Source organism: Oncorhynchus clarkii, chromosome 32, assembly GCF_045791955.1.
Source record: "Oncorhynchus clarkii lewisi isolate Uvic-CL-2024 chromosome 32, UVic_Ocla_1.0, whole genome shotgun sequence".
In the NCBI taxonomy this organism is placed as follows: Eukaryota; Metazoa; Chordata; class Actinopteri; order Salmoniformes; family Salmonidae; genus Oncorhynchus; species Oncorhynchus clarkii.
Window position 1 is genome coordinate 25076795 of NC_092178.1, and position 19373 is coordinate 25096167.

Genomic DNA, 19373 nt, shown 5'->3' on the forward strand with positions numbered 1-19373 from the left:
ATTTGGTGAAATGTAATTACTTAATGGGCTTTCAGTGAATTGCTGTCATTAGAGAAGTCTGCTTGTTTGACAGTGCAAAGACGGAATAAGGAGAAATAAGAACCCAAATGTGTTATTGTAGATGGTTATTTGACTAGATGCCGGAGTATATTTTCTTCCCAGCTGAATGACGTAATCCACTCCCCAATGGGAGAGGTGTTGGTGTTATCTTATGGCGGTGTCTCGCTGCAGACTACAACATTTGCATTTGGCCTAATTCTTTTTAGCTAGCGTAAGCAGCAGGGATTTGGGAGACTTTTGGGGAGTCTGGATGAATGAAACTATTGGCTCTTCTGGGTTCATGAGTTGGGCAATCAAGAGGAAAAATCAGTCTCCCTTGTCTTAGGAGTGTGATCCCTGAGAAACACATAGTAGCTTATGATTGAGCAATGTGCAATGCACACGGCTGATTGGGAACTATTCAAGGGGTTATTAGTTGCAGAATCTGAAAATGGATGCTTTGACTTGGAGTGTTTTTCTTCATAATAGTCAGGTAAATTAGATGTTAGTTGATGTAACCAGATTCCAAATCACTGTTGGTAACTAACACCTACATTTTAGGTGTATGTTTTTGAATTTTTATATCATGCCAATGTTTTTTGTTGTTAACAATGTGCAACTGAAACTGGTCGCTATGAGAAATGTGCCCCTTTAATATGACCAAACTCCCAAGTTTTGTTTCCAACTTGTTCATCCATCTTGAAGAAATAACAGTGATGACAACCTTGCTTTTTAGCTGTTTGGTTCCCTCCCTTCAACAGTAATGTTTTTAGATCATAGTGGGCAGAGAGAGACTGCCATCTGTCTCCATGGTGTAATTTCATTTTGTGTGTATGTGTGTGTGTGTGTGTGTGTGTGTGTGCATCCATGTGTTCGCACTATGTGTGTGTGAAAGACAGAAGGAAGGAAAGATAGAGACTACCCCTCAGGTGGGTCTGTCAGTAATCTGATCTTTTCTTTTTCTTCTTTTAGATCTTCTGGAGTGAACCAGAGGACACAGACATCCAACCAAAAGTCCTGAAAACTGTATCTGAAAACCTGAAGGTCTGACACAAGAACGGGTTAAACCCAGTATCTGAATACCTGAAAACAGGACTATCTGACAGGACTGCCTCGGAAGCTCAGAGGACAGAGTTGTTGACCCTGGGAGCCAACAGAGCTCCAGGATGGGTGGCTTCGTTGGCTCAGGATGGAAAAGTTCCCTATCACCGCATGACAAATCACAGTTGTTGCCCAGCATCCATTAAATGAATGGCTTGACCTGAGTAAGTACTAAGTATGAGTACAGACAGCCTGAAAGCCAGTATAAGACAGATATAACTAAGGAACAAAATACTCATCATACATCAATCCCAGAGTCTGTTAAATGAATAGGCTTGACCTGTGTGGCCTGTCTCAGGCTCAGGTGGAGGGGTCCCAGGTGTCTACCTGAGGTTGTTGTTCCATTTTATGGAGGCGTTGCACAGCCATAGCTGCTTGCCGACTGGGGAGCAGTCCGGAGTTCACGACCAGCCTCAGCCAGGAGAGTCTGCTCTGCCTCTCCCAGACCCTCAGCCTCCCAAATCTCCCTCCTCCCAAAACCATGAACCGCAGACACAACAGACTCGCTCCAAACAAGGAGGACCTCAACAACAACAACAACAACAGCAACACCATGGACAACACCACAAACTGCCTAATAAGCGGGAGCGCAAGCGTCTCAGACATCAGAGGCAAAGCGTTGATTCCGACACCCCTCCGGCAGAGGATGGTAAGCATGCAAAGGCAGAGGCAACACCAACCAGAGTGGCTCGGACCTCGTCTGGCGGGACCAGGACGACTCCCTCCTCATCATCCACCTCCACCCAGTCTACAGAGGCTCCCGACACAGAGGAGAACCAGGAGGGCACCCTAAAGCAGAAACGGGAGCGTAAGCCTGGAAAACCTGGGAAATATGTGTGCTCTTACTGTGGCCGTGCCTGTGCCAAGCCCAGCGTCCTGCAGAAACACATCCGCTCCCACACCGGAGAGAGGCCCTACCCTTGTGCTCCCTGCGGATTTTCTTTCAAGACCAAGAGCAACCTCTACAAGCACCGGAAGTCCCATACCCACAGGGTGAAGGCCGGCCTCGCCTCTGGAGAGCCCAGTGCTTTAGAAGAACCGGTTCCAGAGTCAGAAGACGAAACTAGACAGCCGTTGTCTGCTGCTTCTTCCAACATGGAGAGACAAGGCAGTGTAGCCAATGAGAAGACCCATGAAGACACTGAGAGGTCTACAGAGCAGTCCAGCGGGATGGACAACTCCTACGCCGTCAAGAAGAGGCTGGCCATGCGTTTGAGCCGAGGGAAACGTGGCCCTCTAGGCTCGTCTGACTCGATCAGTTCCTCGATGGGTATGGGGAGTAGAGGCAGCACGGAGTCTGGCTATTTCTCTCGTTCTGAGAGCACTGAGCAGTCACAGGACAGCCCACCCAACGTAACCAAAAGTGCCAAAAGCTATGCAGAGATCATCCTGGGGAAATATGGCCGTCTGGGCCACCTCCAGAGGATGTCCCGGCATCAGGACCAGCAGCCTTCTGGAAGCCAGGGACAGCAGGAGAAGTGCATCCCATTCACAGTGCCCAAGAAGCAGGTCATTGACCACATCACCAACCTCATCACCATCAATGAGGCTGTTGTGGACACAAGTAAGATCGATAGCGTCAAGCCCAGGAGGTTCTCTCTGTCTAGGAGAAGTAGCACAGAGTCTAAGGTTTCTTTATCTCTGAAAGAGTCGCCTGTAGTCCACCACAGCACCAACAACCCTGGAGACCCAGGCTTTAAGAGCAGTGGTTCCATCACTATGGGTGTTCCGTGTGAGAAGTTTCATCATCACCAGTCACTACATGTGGATTCAACGGCAGGCCAGACATCCACTTCCATGGCTCCTCTTCTGAGAAGCCTCTCTATGCCCTCTGCTGCTAGTTCTACTGATGCCCCTTCTGGCGCCTGTCCACAAAACTTCCGCCTTAGCCAATCTTTTGATGAACGGTCTGGAACACAGTCTCGCCACATTGGGATGCTACGACGCCAGCATGCTATCGAACTAGGTGCTGAATTCAATAAAGAGGAACATAGTTTACACAGTAGCTCCAACACGCTCTACAATCACAATATGTCCATCGTGCCTCCTGACCATAAGCAATGTCAACCAGAGCCGTACGAGTGTGAGACATGTGGCGTTGGATGTAAGAACTGGGAAGGTTATAAGGCACACAAGAGAAGTCTTTGTATAGCACGACTTCCCCAAGAGAGTCTTGGTACAACAATATGCCAGCTGGACCGTTCACAGTTGATACACTATCCGATCAACAGACCAGGGATTTTGGCAATGCGCAAGAGAAGGAAAGAGGAGAGTTTTGAATCTGATGATCCATCCTCTCCTGTCTCCATACCCACCTTGTCCACGTTGGTGCAAGGCAGAGACGAAAGAAGTGTAGCATGCAATAGAAACTCATGGTCACGATTAGAGCAGGATTGGGGAGGGACATCGAAAGGTTTCTCAGTGATTCAACATACTAGTTCATTTGAGAAACAGGACACTTTGTTTACAGAGAGTCAAGATAAAGAGGAGGCACATATTCAATTCCCATCTCATGAGGATGCGTCTCAAAAACAGCTGCAGGAACACTCGTCCAAACCAACACCTCGCAAACTGGTACGCCAACGCAATGTTCAGGTCCCTGAGATTTTCATCACTGAGGATTCCAACACCAATGTTATTGAGTCTATTCAGACACAATCAGAAATGGCCTCCCTAATGCCTAAACAGACCAAGAGGACAGAGGAGTTCCAGTGGCCACAGAGGAGCCTCACCCTGTCTGGGGTCCCCATCGAGAAGCTGCCCCCGAAGAAGAAACGAATTCGCCTTGCCGAGGCCGCCCAGTCTTCAGGAGAGTCCATGTCGAGCTTTGACTCCATCTCCCTGCCTCGCAGCCCCAGCCAGGACAGTTGCGCATCCCACACATCTAGCCGCTCTGCAACCTTGGAGGAGTCCACCAGACACGGAGACATGGAGACCCTGGCTGGGATACCATTGAGGAGGTCCAGGGCCCCTAACATGTTGACCGTCCCAGGGCTGCATCATCACAAAAGGGAGATGCGGCGGTCGGCCTCAGAGCAAGCACCTTACGACCCACAACAGCAATCTGTTTTGATGGCGATGTCGGAGATGCGGAGCAAGTCCTTTGACTACAGCAGTTTGTCCCCTGAGCGCTCTGCGGCCGGCTGGAGAGACAGACGCAAATGTCTCCTCATGAGACACACTCCGGTCAGGGACCCAGAGGAGGAGGAGCAGCCTGCCAAACCTGCAGAACTGAAGCAGAACCCCAGTTCCTGCATTATTGCCAAACACACAGCACTAAAGGTGAACAACCCTTCTCACTGCAGCCCCAGTCCTGACCCTGTCAGTCCCAGCACCTTATCTAGACAAAGCCCAGGTCCTCAACACCTTAGTTCGGCTGCTGGTTCCCCTCTGTCAGGCGTTACATCCTGTAACCCTGTGCAAACTCTTTGCGGAGAGCCTCCCTCACAATGGAAACTGGATCAAAGTAGTCAGTTAACTGGACATTGCTTTGAAGTTCTACCCTCTCAGAAGTCTGTAGAATCTCCTGATCCCCTCCAGAGGGTAGCCCCATCACCTCTCTGTTCAGGGAAGCCTGTAATTATCTCCCTCCGTCCTGTCCACACCTACATCCACCCTGCCCAACCCCGCCCTGTCTACCCTCCCCACCAGCTCCCCACACAGGGCCCATTAGGGATTGCTAGGGCCCACTACCTTCCAATATCCACAGGCCTGAAGCTGGAGATTCCAGTCCCAACTCACAGTCATGATGGACAATCAGAGTTTGTAAAACATCCTCCGCAGATCCTCCACCCTCACCCTAACATCACACTCAGCCCAGAGTTACTGCGGCCCTCCATATCACCAGCAGTAGCAGTAGTCCGGCTACAGGCAGACACCAACACCCTAGCCAGTGCCATATACACCACTCTGTCCCAAACCACAACATCTAGGTCCCAGGAACCTGTTTGTTCTGCATTAAACAGTGGCAATAGAAATACCCCAACGTCTGAACATAACAGCCACCTGGTCAAGAGTCTGCCTGTAAGCATTAAGAGGTTGTCTGAGACTCTGCTACCAGTCAGCCAGTTGACTCTGCCTCCAGGCAACCACTTGGCTTTGCCTCTGCCCCCAGGCAGCCAATTGTGGTCTGAGGAGGGCTGTAGATCTTCAGGCTCAGGAAGCTACAAGCGCATGTTATCCCCTTCAAACAGTGTCGATTTCAGCCCTGAGTCCAAACAGCAGCAGAAACGAGTGAAGGAGGAGGAAGAAGAGGCGAGTTGTGTAGGAAACGTAATCGCAGAAACATCAACAAAAGAAGAAAAGGTTGAGATTCCTACATGTTTACCGAGGGTGTGTACTCCCATAAGTCCAGAAGGACCTTCATATCCGACCCTCCAGTCCACCACCTCTCACAGCTGGTGTTATCTGAACTACGTCAAGCCAAACCCCTCCACCTCGACTGACCAGCCCTCAGTGTACTCCTCCTGGTCTACCAGCGAGTATGACTCCAACCCTCCAGGCCTCTCCACCAAGACAGCCCTGTCCCTGTTGGACTGCAAGCAGAGGGTCAGCTACACCATCTATACCATGTCTCCCATGTCATCCACCCCTGCAGAGACCCCACCAGAGCCCGCCGACATGAAGACGCCATGCCCTTCTGAGGTAAGTAGACTTTACTGGAGGCCTCCTCATAGAATGGCCAATGTGAAATAGGAAGTACTGTATGTAGTTATTTTACCTTGTCCCATACTGTACTATGTGTTGTAGTCTTTCATACTATATTTTGTTTTTGACCCAATACAGTCTTACATTTTGGCCCTACTTCTCATTTGAAGCGTGTAGGTCAATATTGTAAATTGTAATGCTACAGTATAATTTAGATAAGTACTGAAACATATAAGTTATGATGAATTCTTCCCATCCCTGTCTCCTTGGCCTGATGTTGCTGGAGCAGGGTTGGTGAATTTGCCCTACATGTCTCTCTCTCGAGTATAGGTACATGCCACTCTGCCCGGCGACAGCCACCATGTTGAGACAACAGAGCAAGAGCAGTCCGCAGAGGACAAGGAGCCAAAGAAAGAACGAGAGAAGGAAGAAGAGAAGGAAGAGAAGGAAAAAGAAGAGGAGGCCCAGTCAACCAGCAAATGTAGAGAACCTCCACCTCGAATCTGGATCTGTGAGGGAGGGTGAGTAGTCTATGACTGATTACATTTTAGAGTTGAAATAGCACTCCACAATATTACATCATTTAAAGATGCAAAGCTTCATTGGCTTTATATTCATAAAGACATTAGAAACTATACTCAGCCTTACAAGTGTGTCTCTGTACAGTGCAAACCATGGTACATGAGTACTGTAAGCTACTAGTCACAGACAGTGAGGGTATTTGGTCTCGGTGTCGATTGTGTCGTGCTGGGAAGTGTTGTCGTTCCCCTCTGCAGGACATGAGGGGCTAAGGGTTGGCTGTCTGACTACACCAACAGAGCCCGTCTGTTGAGTGGCCCTAGCCAGGAAATGACCAACAACTACCCAGCTTCCTCTACTGTACCCTGTAGAGGCTCAGTTACACCCAACACAGTCAATGGTTCTGGCCATTCAGCTGTAGAGGGGAGGAGTGGCTGATTTCATTCCCATTTTAGATGGGGATTGATTGAATGAATGAGAACTTACACATGGACGAAGATGCACAAAAAATAATGTATCTACAGTTTAAGTCAGAAATGTACATACACTTAGGTTGGAGTCATTAAAACTTGTTTTTCAACCACTCCACAAATTTCTTGTCAACAAAATATAGTTTTTACTTGTCGGTTAGGACATCTACTTTGTGCATGACACAATTACATTTTACAACAATTGTTTACAGGCAGATTATTTCACTTATAATTCACTGTATCACAATTTCAGTGGGTCAGAAGTTTACATACACTAAGTTGACTGTGCCTTTAAACAGCTTGGAAAATTCCAGAAAATTATGTCATGGCTTTAGAAGTTTCTGATAGGCTAATTGACATAATTTGAGTCAATTGTGGATGTTTTTCAAGGCCTACCTTCAAATTCAGTGCCTCTTTGCTTGACATCATGGGACAATCAAAGAAATCAGCCAAAACCTCAGAAAAAAAATTGTCTGGTTCATCCTTGGGAGCAATTTCCAAACGCCTGAAGGTACCACATTAATCTGTACAAACAATAGTACGCAAGTATAAACACCATGGGACCATGCAGCCGTCATACCACTCAAGAAGGAGATGTGTTCTGTCTCCTAGAAATGAACATACTTTGGTGCGAAAAGTGCAAATCAATCCCAGGAACAACAGCAAAGGACCTTGTAAAGATGCTGGAGGAAACAGTTACAAAGTATCTATATCCACAGTAAAATGTGTCTTATATCAACATAACCTGAAAGGCCACTCAGCAAGGAAGAAGCCACTGCTCCAAAACCGCCATAAAAAAGCCAGACTATGGTTTGCAACTGCACATGGGGACAAAGATCGTACTTTTTGGAGAAACGTCCTCTGGTCTGATGAAACAAAAATCACGAGGGAGGACAATTATTATATGTACATAATGAAGCAACATCTCAAGACATCAGTCAGGAAGTTAAAGCTTGGTCGCAAATGGGTCTTCCAAATGGACAGTGACCCCAAGCATACTTCCAAAGTTGTGGCAAAATTGCTTAAGGACAAAAAGTCAAAGTATTGTAGTGGCCATCACAAAGCTCTGACCTCAATCCTATAGAAAATTTATGGGCAGAACTGAAAAAGTGTGTGCGAGCAAGGAGGCTTACAAACCTGACTCAGTTAAACCAGCTCTGTCAGGAGGAATGGGCCAATATTCATCCAAATTATTGTGGAAGCTTGTGGAAGGCTACCCGAAATGTTTGACCCAAGACAATTTAAAGGCAACGCTACCAAATACTAATTGAGTGTATGTACACTTCTGACCCACTGGGAATGTGATGAAATAATTAAAAGCTGAAATAAATCATTGTCTCTATTATTATTCTGACATTTCACATTCTTAAAATGAAGTGGTGATCCTAACTGACCTAAGACAGGGAATTTTTACTAGGATTAAATGTCAGGAATTGTGAAAAACTGAGTTTAAATGTATTAGGCCAAGGTTTATGTACACTTCCGAATTCAACTGTATTTGTAGAGAACATAAGAGGGATACTATTTTTAGAGGAGAGAGAGGAAGGTATATACCTAGATGAAGAAACTGTTGTTTGATACTAATAATGGGACTTATGTAGGATGTGTCAGACAAGAGAAAGAGCTGCAAGAGATTGAGAGCACCGTGAATAGTCTATGTTCATTTACGTTGATCCACACAGCTAGATTGAATCACACTGGGGTTATAAATCAGACATAACTGAAACTTCTGAGAACACTTGGTCTCCTCTATCTTATCTGTGATTGTGCCACTGAGGTGCCATCTGTGCGTTCCTCTGCATCTTTCCGAGTACCCTTGGGAACCTGTTTTTTTTTTCCTTCTTCTCACCAGTCACAACCCATCTAGCACATAGCATTCCAAGAGCCATGCGTTTCTTAGAGCTTGGTCAGAGCGTGGTTGTCCTATGGCCGTGATTATCCCACAACTTTCTGGGAATGGAGCAGGACAGTTGCTTGGCTTTGGAACATTCTCAGCACATTTAAGGAATTTGAGCCCCCAAAAATCTATATTTTCTTGTCTATTTCGTTAATTTAACAGAACATTTCCTAAAAGTTCAAACATGGTTACATTTCATTTCAATTTTGGAAATGTTCTAGGAACATTCTCCTACTGGTTTGACATTCGGAATGTTCTCAAATCAACTCAAATCAAAAGAGAAACGTCATCTCACTGTCAACTGCGTTTATTTTCAGCAAACTTAATGTGTAAATATTTGTATGAAGATAACAAGATTCAACAACTGAGACATAAACTGAATAAGTTCCACAGACATGTGACTAACAGAAATGGAATAATGTGTCCCTGAACAAGGGGGGGGGGGGGGGGGTCAAAATCAAAAGTAACAGTCAGTATCTGGTGTGGTTGCAGCTGCATTAAGTACTGCAGTGCATCTCCTCCTCATGGACTGCACCAGATTTGCCAGTTCTTGTTGTGAGATGTTACCCCACTCTTCCACCAAGGCACCTGCAAGTTCCCGGACATTTCTGGGGGGAATGGCCCTAGCCCTCACCCGCCGATCCAACAGGTCCCAGACGTGCTCAATGGGATTGAGATCTAGGCTCTTCGCTGGCCATGGCAGAACACTGACATTCCTGTCTTGCAGGAAATCACGCACAGAACGAGCAGTATGGCTGGTGGCATTGTAATGCTGGAGGGTCATGTCAGGATGAGCCTGCAGGAAGGGTACCACATAAGAGAGGAGGATGTCTTTCCTGTAATGCACAGCGTTGCGATTGCCTGCAATGACAACAAGCTCAGTCCTATGATGCTGTGACACACGTGCCAGACCATGACCCTCCACCTCTAAATCGATCCCGCTCCAGAGTACAGGCCTCGGTTTAATGCTCATTCCTTCGACGATAAACGCGAATCCGACCATCACCCCTGGTGAGACAAAACCGCCACTCGTCAGTGAAGAGCACTTGTTACCAGTCCTCTATGATCCAGCAACGGTGGATTTGTAGGCGACGTTGTTGCCGGTGATGTCTGGTGAGGACCTGCCTTACAACAGGCCTACAAGCCCTCAGTCCAGCCTCAATCAGCCTATTGCGGACAGTCTGAGCACTGATGGAGGGATTGTGCGTTCCTGGTGTAACTCGGGCAGTTGTTGTTGCATCCTGTACCTGTCCCGCAGGAGTAATGTTCGGATGTACCAATCCTGTGCAGGTGTTGTTACACGTGGTCTGCCACTGCGAAGACGATCAGCTGTCCATCTTGTCTCCCTGTAGCGTTGTCTTAGGCATCTCACTGTACGGACATTGCAATTTATTGCCCCGGCCACATCTGCAGTTCTCATGCCTCCTTGCAGCATTCCTAAGGTATGTTCACGCAGATGAGCGAGTCAGTAGAAAGGCCTTTCAGAGTCAGTAGAAAGGCCTTTTTAGTTTACTAAGTTTTCATAACTTTGACCTTAATTGCCTACCGTCTAAGCTGTTAGTGTCTTAACGACCGTTCCACAGGTGCAAGTTCATTAATTGTTTATGGTTAATTGAACAAGCAGTGTTTAAACCCTTAACAATGAAGATCTGTAAAGTTATTTGGATTTTTACTAATTCTCTTTGAAAGACAGGGTCCTTAGAGTTTAGTTCAGTGAATGTTAACTTTCAGTACTTCAGCGTAACGTCTCTTACAGGTTTCCTCATGGTTATATTTAAAGTCATGTTCTCAAATTGTTCCGAGAACGTTAAGGCTTTAGTAACGTTCATAGAACGTTCTAAGAATGTTATTTAAAAACATACATTCCGTCTCAGAACCAGATTCTCATAGGCGGCACAAGGGCACGTGACCCGCCAGCACTGTCCTTTTTAGTTTTTGTTTCAGATTAATTAAAACCCCCTAGAGTCTATTGATGCACCTGTGCCTCACACAGTAATGTCATTTTGATTATAAACTGTATTGCAGAGGCTACAGCTTTATCCCCTCTTTCCGTCGATATAAAGTTTGTGCCTATTCCATAATAGGGGGCTTGTAAAAGCTGTGTTTTTCTACACTTGAGAGGATCCGGAATAGAAAATTGTCACAATCGCCTGTAGAACCTCAAATCGTTTGAGCTACAAACTAATACGATGAAAGATGAGACGACACGAACATGACACGGTCATTTGTTTTGCTCTACGGCATCCACAAGCTTTACTGCAGTCGTCTGAATTCTTTAATGCAGACATCCTAATTTCTAAGAGGTTTAACCACAAAACCGATTGTCCAAATCAAACCATTTGAGCTAACTAATATACCTACAGCGGTTCTACAATTCCAAATCAAATAGCTAAATGATACATTTTATGACCATCCTAAAACAATTCCATATGTTAGCAATTGTGATCTAAGTGCTTAGACCTACAGGGGTTTTTAATGACTAAACTTCATTTTAAGCCCACGTTTTATCAAATAATTATATCAGTGGTATTTTTTCTCCGTAATAAAGCCACCTAGCAATTTTATGAAGTTGGCTTTAGCTAGCTAGCTAGATAGGTTCCCAATCTCCCAACCTCATAAATAGCTACCAAGCCATTACAGGCAATCAATCAAGTTAGAGTAGGTTGTCTAGCTATTTTACAGCTCAGCTCCACTATAAGCGTTGCTTTGCCATCGGCGTCATGTTAATTTTGACGTTCTACCTCCTACACAGAGTGAGTTGTCTCGAGAGCTGAGAGGAACAGAGGGGAAGAGTGTCTTTATTCTATTTACACCTACTGTCCCATATTCATTGATTATGCATAAAAACAAACTTTTTCCCACATTTTGTTTGTTGTGTTAAATTGATCCGAAACCCCATAATGTCAAAATTGAATTGTTTTTCAAAATGTTTACAAATGAACTGAAAATGAAAACCTGAAATGTCTTGAGTCAATAAGTATTCAACCCTTTTGTTATGGCAAGCCTAAATAAGTTCAGGAGTAAAAATGTGCTCACATAATAAGATACATGGGCTCTGTATGCAATAATAATGTTTAACACGATTTTTTAATGACTACCTCATCTCTGTACCCCACACATACAATTAACTGTAAGGTCCCTCTGTCGAACATTGCATTTCAAACACAGATTCAACCACAAAGAGCAGGGAGGTTTTCCAATGCGTCTCAAAGAAGGGCACCTATTGGTAGATGTGTTAAAAAAAACAGTCATTAAATATCCCTCTGAGCATGGTGAAGTTATTAATTATACTTTGGATGGTGTAATAATACACCCAGTCACATCAAAGATACAGGCGTCCTTCCTAACTCAGTTGCCGGAGAGGAAGGAAACCAATGGTTTCTTTAAGGATGCCAATGGTGACTTTAAAAAAGTTAGTTTAATGTCTGTGATAGAAGAAAACTGAGGATGGATCAACACCATTGTAGTTACCCCACAATTTTATACAATTGATATGATACTATATATCAGTGTGGCAGTTGTACTAAACTCATTAGGCATAAAAGTTCTTAAATGAATAAATGTGCTTCATTTATTAAAATGACAATTGAAAAGGTCAAGAGGTATGCTTAGATAACCTATGCAGAAAAATAGACATTTGCGACATATAATTAGGCATAATGATTAGTAGGCATAATGAACACCTCCCCCATTTCATCCTAATGTACTTCGTGCCCCCTTTGAAATAATGAGTGCTTGACGTCCCTGCTCAGAATGTTAAGAAACATTTCCTTAAAAATCACTAGAAAACTTAAGTAACGTTCAGAGAATGTTCTTAACATGTTATTTAGAAATTCATACATTCCATTCTCAGCATCAGCATCATCAAAACGATCTCTATCCTCTATCTTGTTAAGTGTGTTCAGGCGTGTTGGCCATGCCCACTAATTTGCGAAACCTGATCTTAATGAGTGCTTGTTTCCTTTGTAATGTGGTCCGTTTGAATAGACTAACATGAACAGATATGTTTCCGTAAAAAAAACATGGCATGCTAGCTCCATCCTGGTGGCGCAGTAGACTCTTTCCATGGTTGGAAAAAATATGTTTATGGGTTCCAATCTCACTGATGCTGTGTCACAATAAAAAATGTATGTGTTTGCATGATTAATGCCTAAAGAAATTAATTTCCGTGTGTCCTATCTTTGCTTGGAGTTTAATAAAGTTAACTAGCAGTGTGTGTTATTAAATCTTATTGTAACATTCAGTGAAAGAATGTTATTCAAAAACCTCAAAATAACCTATAATTTCCGCTATCAGAGTGTTAATGAAAAACGTCAAGGAACCAGAGTAAAATGTTCTCAGAAGAGGTGAAATTTCCACTTCTGTTCTCAGAACGTTTTAAAATCGTTCAGTTTTACCGGTCAGGAGACGTATGGCTTCGTTCCCACAACCAATGTGAAACCAAAAACATACGTTCCCACAACTTCCAAGAAACCCAATGTGCTAGCTGGGAATGACTCATCTCTCTTCCCGGCTGCGCTGTGTGGAGCTCTGAGCCCACCAACTCCATCTGTTGGGGCCGGTGTGTGTGTGAGGGATGATAAAACAAAGCAGTGAAAGACAGAGGAAGTCAAACAATGAACTTTCCGTACGGCTACATTACGGGGGAGTGAGGGCTGAGTGAGGGAGGATTTAGTGTAGGCTGTCTCGCTGAAGATAAAGCTAGGGGCAGGATCTATGAATGGGTGTCAGAGTATACTATGAATTGCGAGTGGGTTGGTGGCCCTCAATGTGCTTACATGCTGTATATCAGTTCGACGTGGGATTTTTTGTCAGTGGGCACGTACACACTCATGCATCAACACACAAACACACACTCACACACATTTGAAATACTTTATTTGAATCCACAAATCACATTACATCATAAAGGATTCAAACATTTCAAAGGTTGTTGATACAAGGACACTTAATAAGGAAACAAAAAGCTCATTCCGCCACACAGCTACGCTGCCCATAACATCTGAAACAGAGCAGTACCTAGACAGTGGTTTTGCTCTACTCTTAGGCAGGCCTGCAATCTGAAGGCCACAAACCGTAAGCCTATGTACACTGCCCATGCTGCCAAATATCAATGCCACCCAGGCTGTCCAAGCCTAAGGAGCTTTTCAGAAAAGGCATGCTCCATGTAACTATCACACACACACACACACACACACACACACACACACACACACACACACACACACACACACACACACACACACACACACACACACACACACACACACACACACCGTTAAGCATGTTAGCTATCATTGTAATTACCATTCCTATTAATAGAAAGGTGTTTTATTTTCTGTTTATTTGGAGCAGCTGTTCTGAGCCCAGGGTTTCCCTCCCTCTCTGGTCTGTTTTTATTGGCTGGCTGTTCCAAACCATGTGTTTTTATTGGCTATATTGGCTATTCCAAACCCCGGCTGATGTCGCAGGCTCTCTGTGTTTGGACTGGGGTTGGGTGATGGTGGTGTGAGAGGGTGGTGATGGGTGTTAGAGTGCCACTGCAGTGCCCCCACTTCAGCTTCACACAGAGGGGCTTTTATAACCCCAAACCAGAACACATTCCAGGCCAGAAGCGCACACACACACACACACACACACACACACACACACACACACACACACACACACACACACACACACACACACACACACACACACACACACACACACACACACACACACACAGACGGGTGGACCCCCTATCCAGCCAAAATGATACAGTGATAAATAGAAACATTATAGCAGTGTGCTATATACAGTATACAGTATAAAGAACCAATGCTTATTACAGACATATGGCCCGTGGTTTCATCAGGGGTGGAAATTAACTCACCACAAAAAATTGGACCCGGGATTCAGATCAAAAGATCACAACTTTTGGAACTCTGTTCACTCAGGTTCCTCTCCATTCCTAGATGTTATTGAAAGAGCACTAGCATCAAGTCACAAGGTTTATGGTGGTAGCATTACCTATACATAATAAAATGACACTACACTGCATATATTCAAAGTATCTCTCTCTCTCTTGTCCCTTTAGCTACAGGTCTAGTGAGGAGTACGTGTACGTGCGGGGTCGAGGCAGGGGCAGATATGTGTGTGAGGAGTGTGGCATCCGCTGTAAGAAGCCTAGTATGCTGCGTAAACACATCCGCCTGCACACTGACTCACGACCCTACGTCTGCAAGCATTGCAACTTTGCCTTCAAAACCAAAGGTGAGCTATGGATAGACAGGACTGCTGCCTTGGGGTTACAGATAATTACAGGACTGCTGCCTTGTTGTGGTTACAGATAGACACATGACTGCTGCCTTGTTGTGGTTACAGATAGACACAGGACTGCTGCCTTGTTGTGGTTACAGATAGTCACAGGACTGCTGCCTTGTCGTTACTGATAGTCACAGTATTGCTGTCTTGTGGTTACAGATAGTCACAGGACTGCTGCCTTGTTGTGGTTACTGATAGTCACAGGACTGCAACTTTCTAGTGGATATAGATAGGTGGATAGGTACTGGAATTGCTGCCTTATTGGAATCAGGTCTCACTTATAAAAATAGATTTTTAAGGAAAGGGTACTGCTGACCTGCTTGGAGTTGACATCTCTGTTCATCCAGTGTGTTGTTAGTGATGTCTCAGGATGGTAATGTGATGGTTCTCTGTTGTTCCAGGGAACCTGACTAAACACATGAAGTCCAAGGCCCATGGGAAGAAATGCCATGACGGGCCAATGACTGGCTCTTCCCTGGAAGAGGCTGAGGAAGGTAGGATGATGTTATGTTGCTGTGTCTACCTCTTACTGTATTCAATAATACTTTGCTGTGTTGTGTTGCCTCATACTCCCCCCCTTCCTCTCAGGAGGCAGTGAAGACTGCTTAGTCTGGCCAGAAACAGGACAGGACGAGCACCAACAATCTGACGTCAGCGAAACTGAAGAAGACGACGATGACAACGAGTATGATGATGAAGATGATGATGGTGAAGAGGAGTCCTGGTCCCATGAAGACCCTTCCTCCACAAGCCACCTGAAGCCACCCAAACCCCCAAACCAGAACAGAACCACACCAGACCGGGACAGGACCAGACCATCTGGGTCAAGCCAGCCCAGCCAGCCTCAGAGGCTGAATCCCCAGGAGCCGAGCCTCTGTTACCTTGCTGGTTCCCCCAGCAAGAAGAGAGCTCTGTTCTCCCGGAGGAGGCACCTGGACTGCGCTGGTCACCGCTCCCCACGCCACTGTCCATCACCAACCCTATCGCCATCTCCATCTCATCGCCTGTCCTCATCTCCAGCCCCAGCCCTATCTCCATCTCATTGCCTTTCCTCATCTCCAGCCCCAGCCCTATCTCCATCTCCATCTCATCGCCTGTCCTCATCTCCAGCCCCAGCCCTATCTTCATCTCCATCTCATTGCCTGTCCTCATCTCCAGCCCCAGCCCTATCTTCATCTCCATCTCATCGCCTGTCCTCATCTACAGCCCCAGCCCTATCTCCATCTCATTGCCTGTCCTCATCTCCAGCCCCAGCCCTATCTCCATCTCCATCTCATCGCCTGTCCTCATCTCCATCTCATCGCCTGTCCTCATCTCCATCTCATTGCTTGCCCTCATCTCCAGCCCCAGCCCAATCTCCATCTCCATCTCATCGCCTGTCCTCATCTCCATCTCATCAGCTGTCCTCATCTCCATCTCAACACCTGTCCTCATCTCCATCTCATCGCCTGTCCTCATCTCCATCTCACTGCCTGTCCTCATCTCCAGCCCCAGCCCTATCTCCATCTCATCACCTGTCTCCTGCTCACTCCCTATCCCCTAGAGTGGACCTGTCTCCTCTTCGCTGCCCTTCCCCTAGGCATAACCTTTCTGCTGTCTCCTGCCACCCCTCTCATCCACCACTCTCATCTCTGCCCCCTAGTCATAAACTGTCCCCTGCCCCCTGTCACCCCTCCCCACCCTCCTCTCTGTCTCTGCTAGGTTGTCATGTCTCCCCCTCCCTAGAGAGACATCCATCCTCCCTAAGAGGCCTCTCACCTATCTGGCCCAAGTCCCCCAGTGGTGGCTCCCCTGCCCCTCAGGTAACCATCCCTGCTCAACACAGAACCCGCCTGCCCAGAGACCCATCTTCAAATCCCCACAGGGACAGACCTGCTACAGCTACAAGCTCCAAGGCACGGCTGGTGAGTATTTCACAGTCTCTCTCTGTCAACCCTAGAACACAACACAGACACACTTTGTCTCCAACCTTGTTGATATTTGATCAAGGTAGCTGTGGAAGACTGTTTGGCTCGCTTGAATTTTTGTTGTATAATTGAATTTAATGGCTATAACGTGGGGACGGACTGGTTTGATAACCACAGTGCTGCTCACTCACCTGCAATGTGATCTGTCTCTGTTTGTTTAGTCGGTTCGGTTCAGAGATTAAAATAAACCCTTTTCTGTACACAAAGCAGTTCCTGTGAGAGCTAAACAGCCACATTCAAGTAAAATAAACATCCAAAACAAATACAGATATGCAGGCGGGTACATTCAGGGTTATTTTAAAGTCACACCTTTCTAGGAAAAGGAAAAAGGGTTGTTTTATTTGATTCAAACCAAACCAACAACACAAAACCTAAAAATAATGCGAGAGATCCCAAATAGACACAAACAATTTGTTCTGGGCAGTCGGTGATAAAACGAGACACACACCTATCATTAGATGTCTTAGACTGTAACCACAGGGACTGTGTCATCAGCCTCTAAATTTGTGTCAATTTCTCAGTCAGCTCACCATACATAACCATGGTATGTTTCTTCATAAGTCGTGTTGCCGTTGTGGTTTGGTTGTGTTGTGGTTCAAGCCTTTACACCCTTCCTTCCCCTCATCCCCACCCAGATGAAGAGCTACTCTGTTCAGGAGGATGATGAGCTGCGTCCCCCTCTCCTGTCCCCAAGGACTAGACCATCCCGAGGGGGCCAAGGGGGTGTCCTCAGCCACCTGCCTCTCCACTCCCAACAGCTAGCCAGGACCGCCAACCTGCTGATCCCCATTGGGGGGATCCACATGGTACAGCCCAGGACCAGACCACTCTACAGCTTGGTGACTAGCCCTGTGGCAGCAAAGGACACTCCTACTCCGGCAAGGATGGACCAGTCCATGACAGCCCAGAACACCCCTACCCCTTCAGAGGTGGACCGGTCCAGGATCAGGAGAGCTGGACTGGACGAAGTGCCACTTAGTTGGCCTTCATCATTGAAGGACCATCAGAACAGTCTGAAAGAGGCTGCTAGGCCTAGCACTAGCATGCACACCAGTTACCAGGACAACAGGGTAGGAGAGGGAGAGGCCGGGGCCAAGTGCAGACAGTCAACACCTCTCCCAGACAAGGCAGGTATGGCCCATGTACACGTGTGCACCATGAGACCAGAGAATCATGGGAGTTTGAGTCGAAGGGAAGAGACTAAACTACTGTTCACTGGGACAGAGGTAGCAGGCAGCTCACACACTACAGGCACCCGGACGAGCACTTTGTCCAAGGGAACCACACCCACAGAAAGAGATACAGATACACACTTTAGAGAAGGAAGTGTTTTTCCAGTGACTACCCAAGGCCAAAAGGCGCCGCCTTCTTTCCAGACTAAACTCTGATAGGAAGGAGCACCTTTAGGGAACAGTGTAACAGACTTGTCTTGGGTACATCTGATATGGCAACGTATTTCCTACATAGGGGATACGGTGCCATTTCAGAGACAGCCATGATCGCAGAGCTAGAAACAATTCTGGTTTTGAGACTGAAGAAGACAAAAGGAATCCAAGAAGAGTACTCGGGAGCGTACGGCTTCTGACTATAATGTGATTATGTAATTATATGAATAATATATAGATATGTTGAATATGCAGTATATGTTTTGTAATCTTTTTTTACTCTCTTCTTTTGGTTAACGGCATTGCTGTTAATGTATTATTGATGTGCTCTTATGCAATTCGGTACTATCCTCTGTGAGATCTGGAATGAAATGTAGAGAAAGATTTGATTTAGTCAATCTATTCCCCCGTCGACCCCTTTGATAACTCTATAATACATTATACTGCTCCTGCTGTTTTTATACTGTACGATGTACAGGATCTTCATTTGACATATATTGTCACAGCAAAATGATCCTGCAGCAACAGGATTTGAACGTTTAGACTATAATGTTGCTTGATCGGTGGGTGGGCTGGTCAGAAGGAGGCTACATGAAAAGTGCAATACTGTTAATATAACCGTGTGTTAGTGTGCGGTTACAGTGAATTTATGTCAATCAAAAAGCTCATCTGCATTTCCTGCGGTGCAGGGAAAGTCTCGGCAACAAAAGTGTGGTCAAATGAAGATCCTACTCCTGTACAACCAAATATAGAAAGGTACTAGACATCTCACCCTGACCAGTATTTTGAAGTGCAATTTCTGTCAAGATTGTGGCTTGGAATGTTATTCTTAATGGCTGTGATTCTTTGTTTATTTTCAAGCTGGAATCCTTGATGGTGAAACCACCACGTCCGTGTGCGATTTTACAACAACAAAGAAGTTACTGCAAACAACGAACACTGTTGTTTTTCACTCATTGCACGTGCGATAGAACAGCAGAATTTACAACGGTGGGCCGACGCTCCTCACCTCCGCTTCGTCAACAAAACTAAAACAACGGCC

At 45.8% G+C, this 19373-nt stretch overlaps 1 protein-coding gene across 1 annotated transcript in view; it reads left to right on the forward strand.

The window, feature by feature from the left end:
* LOC139392349 (transcription factor HIVEP3-like) overlaps positions 1–18659 on the forward strand; it is a 38074-nt gene extending 19415 nt beyond the window's left edge. Inside the window, exons 2-7 of the mRNA XM_071140276.1 lie at positions 1012–5784; positions 6118–6308; positions 14753–14928; positions 15381–15473; positions 15568–16883; positions 17582–18659. Coding sequence (XP_070996377.1) covers positions 1489–5784; positions 6118–6308; positions 14753–14928; positions 15381–15473; positions 15568–16883; positions 17582–18334 — 6825 coding nt within the window. The 5' untranslated portion in view covers positions 1012–1488 and the 3' untranslated portion in view covers positions 18335–18659. The remainder of the gene's footprint in view (positions 1–1011; positions 5785–6117; positions 6309–14752; positions 14929–15380; positions 15474–15567; positions 16884–17581) is intronic.
* The last annotated feature ends 714 nt before the right edge of the window (positions 18660–19373 follow it).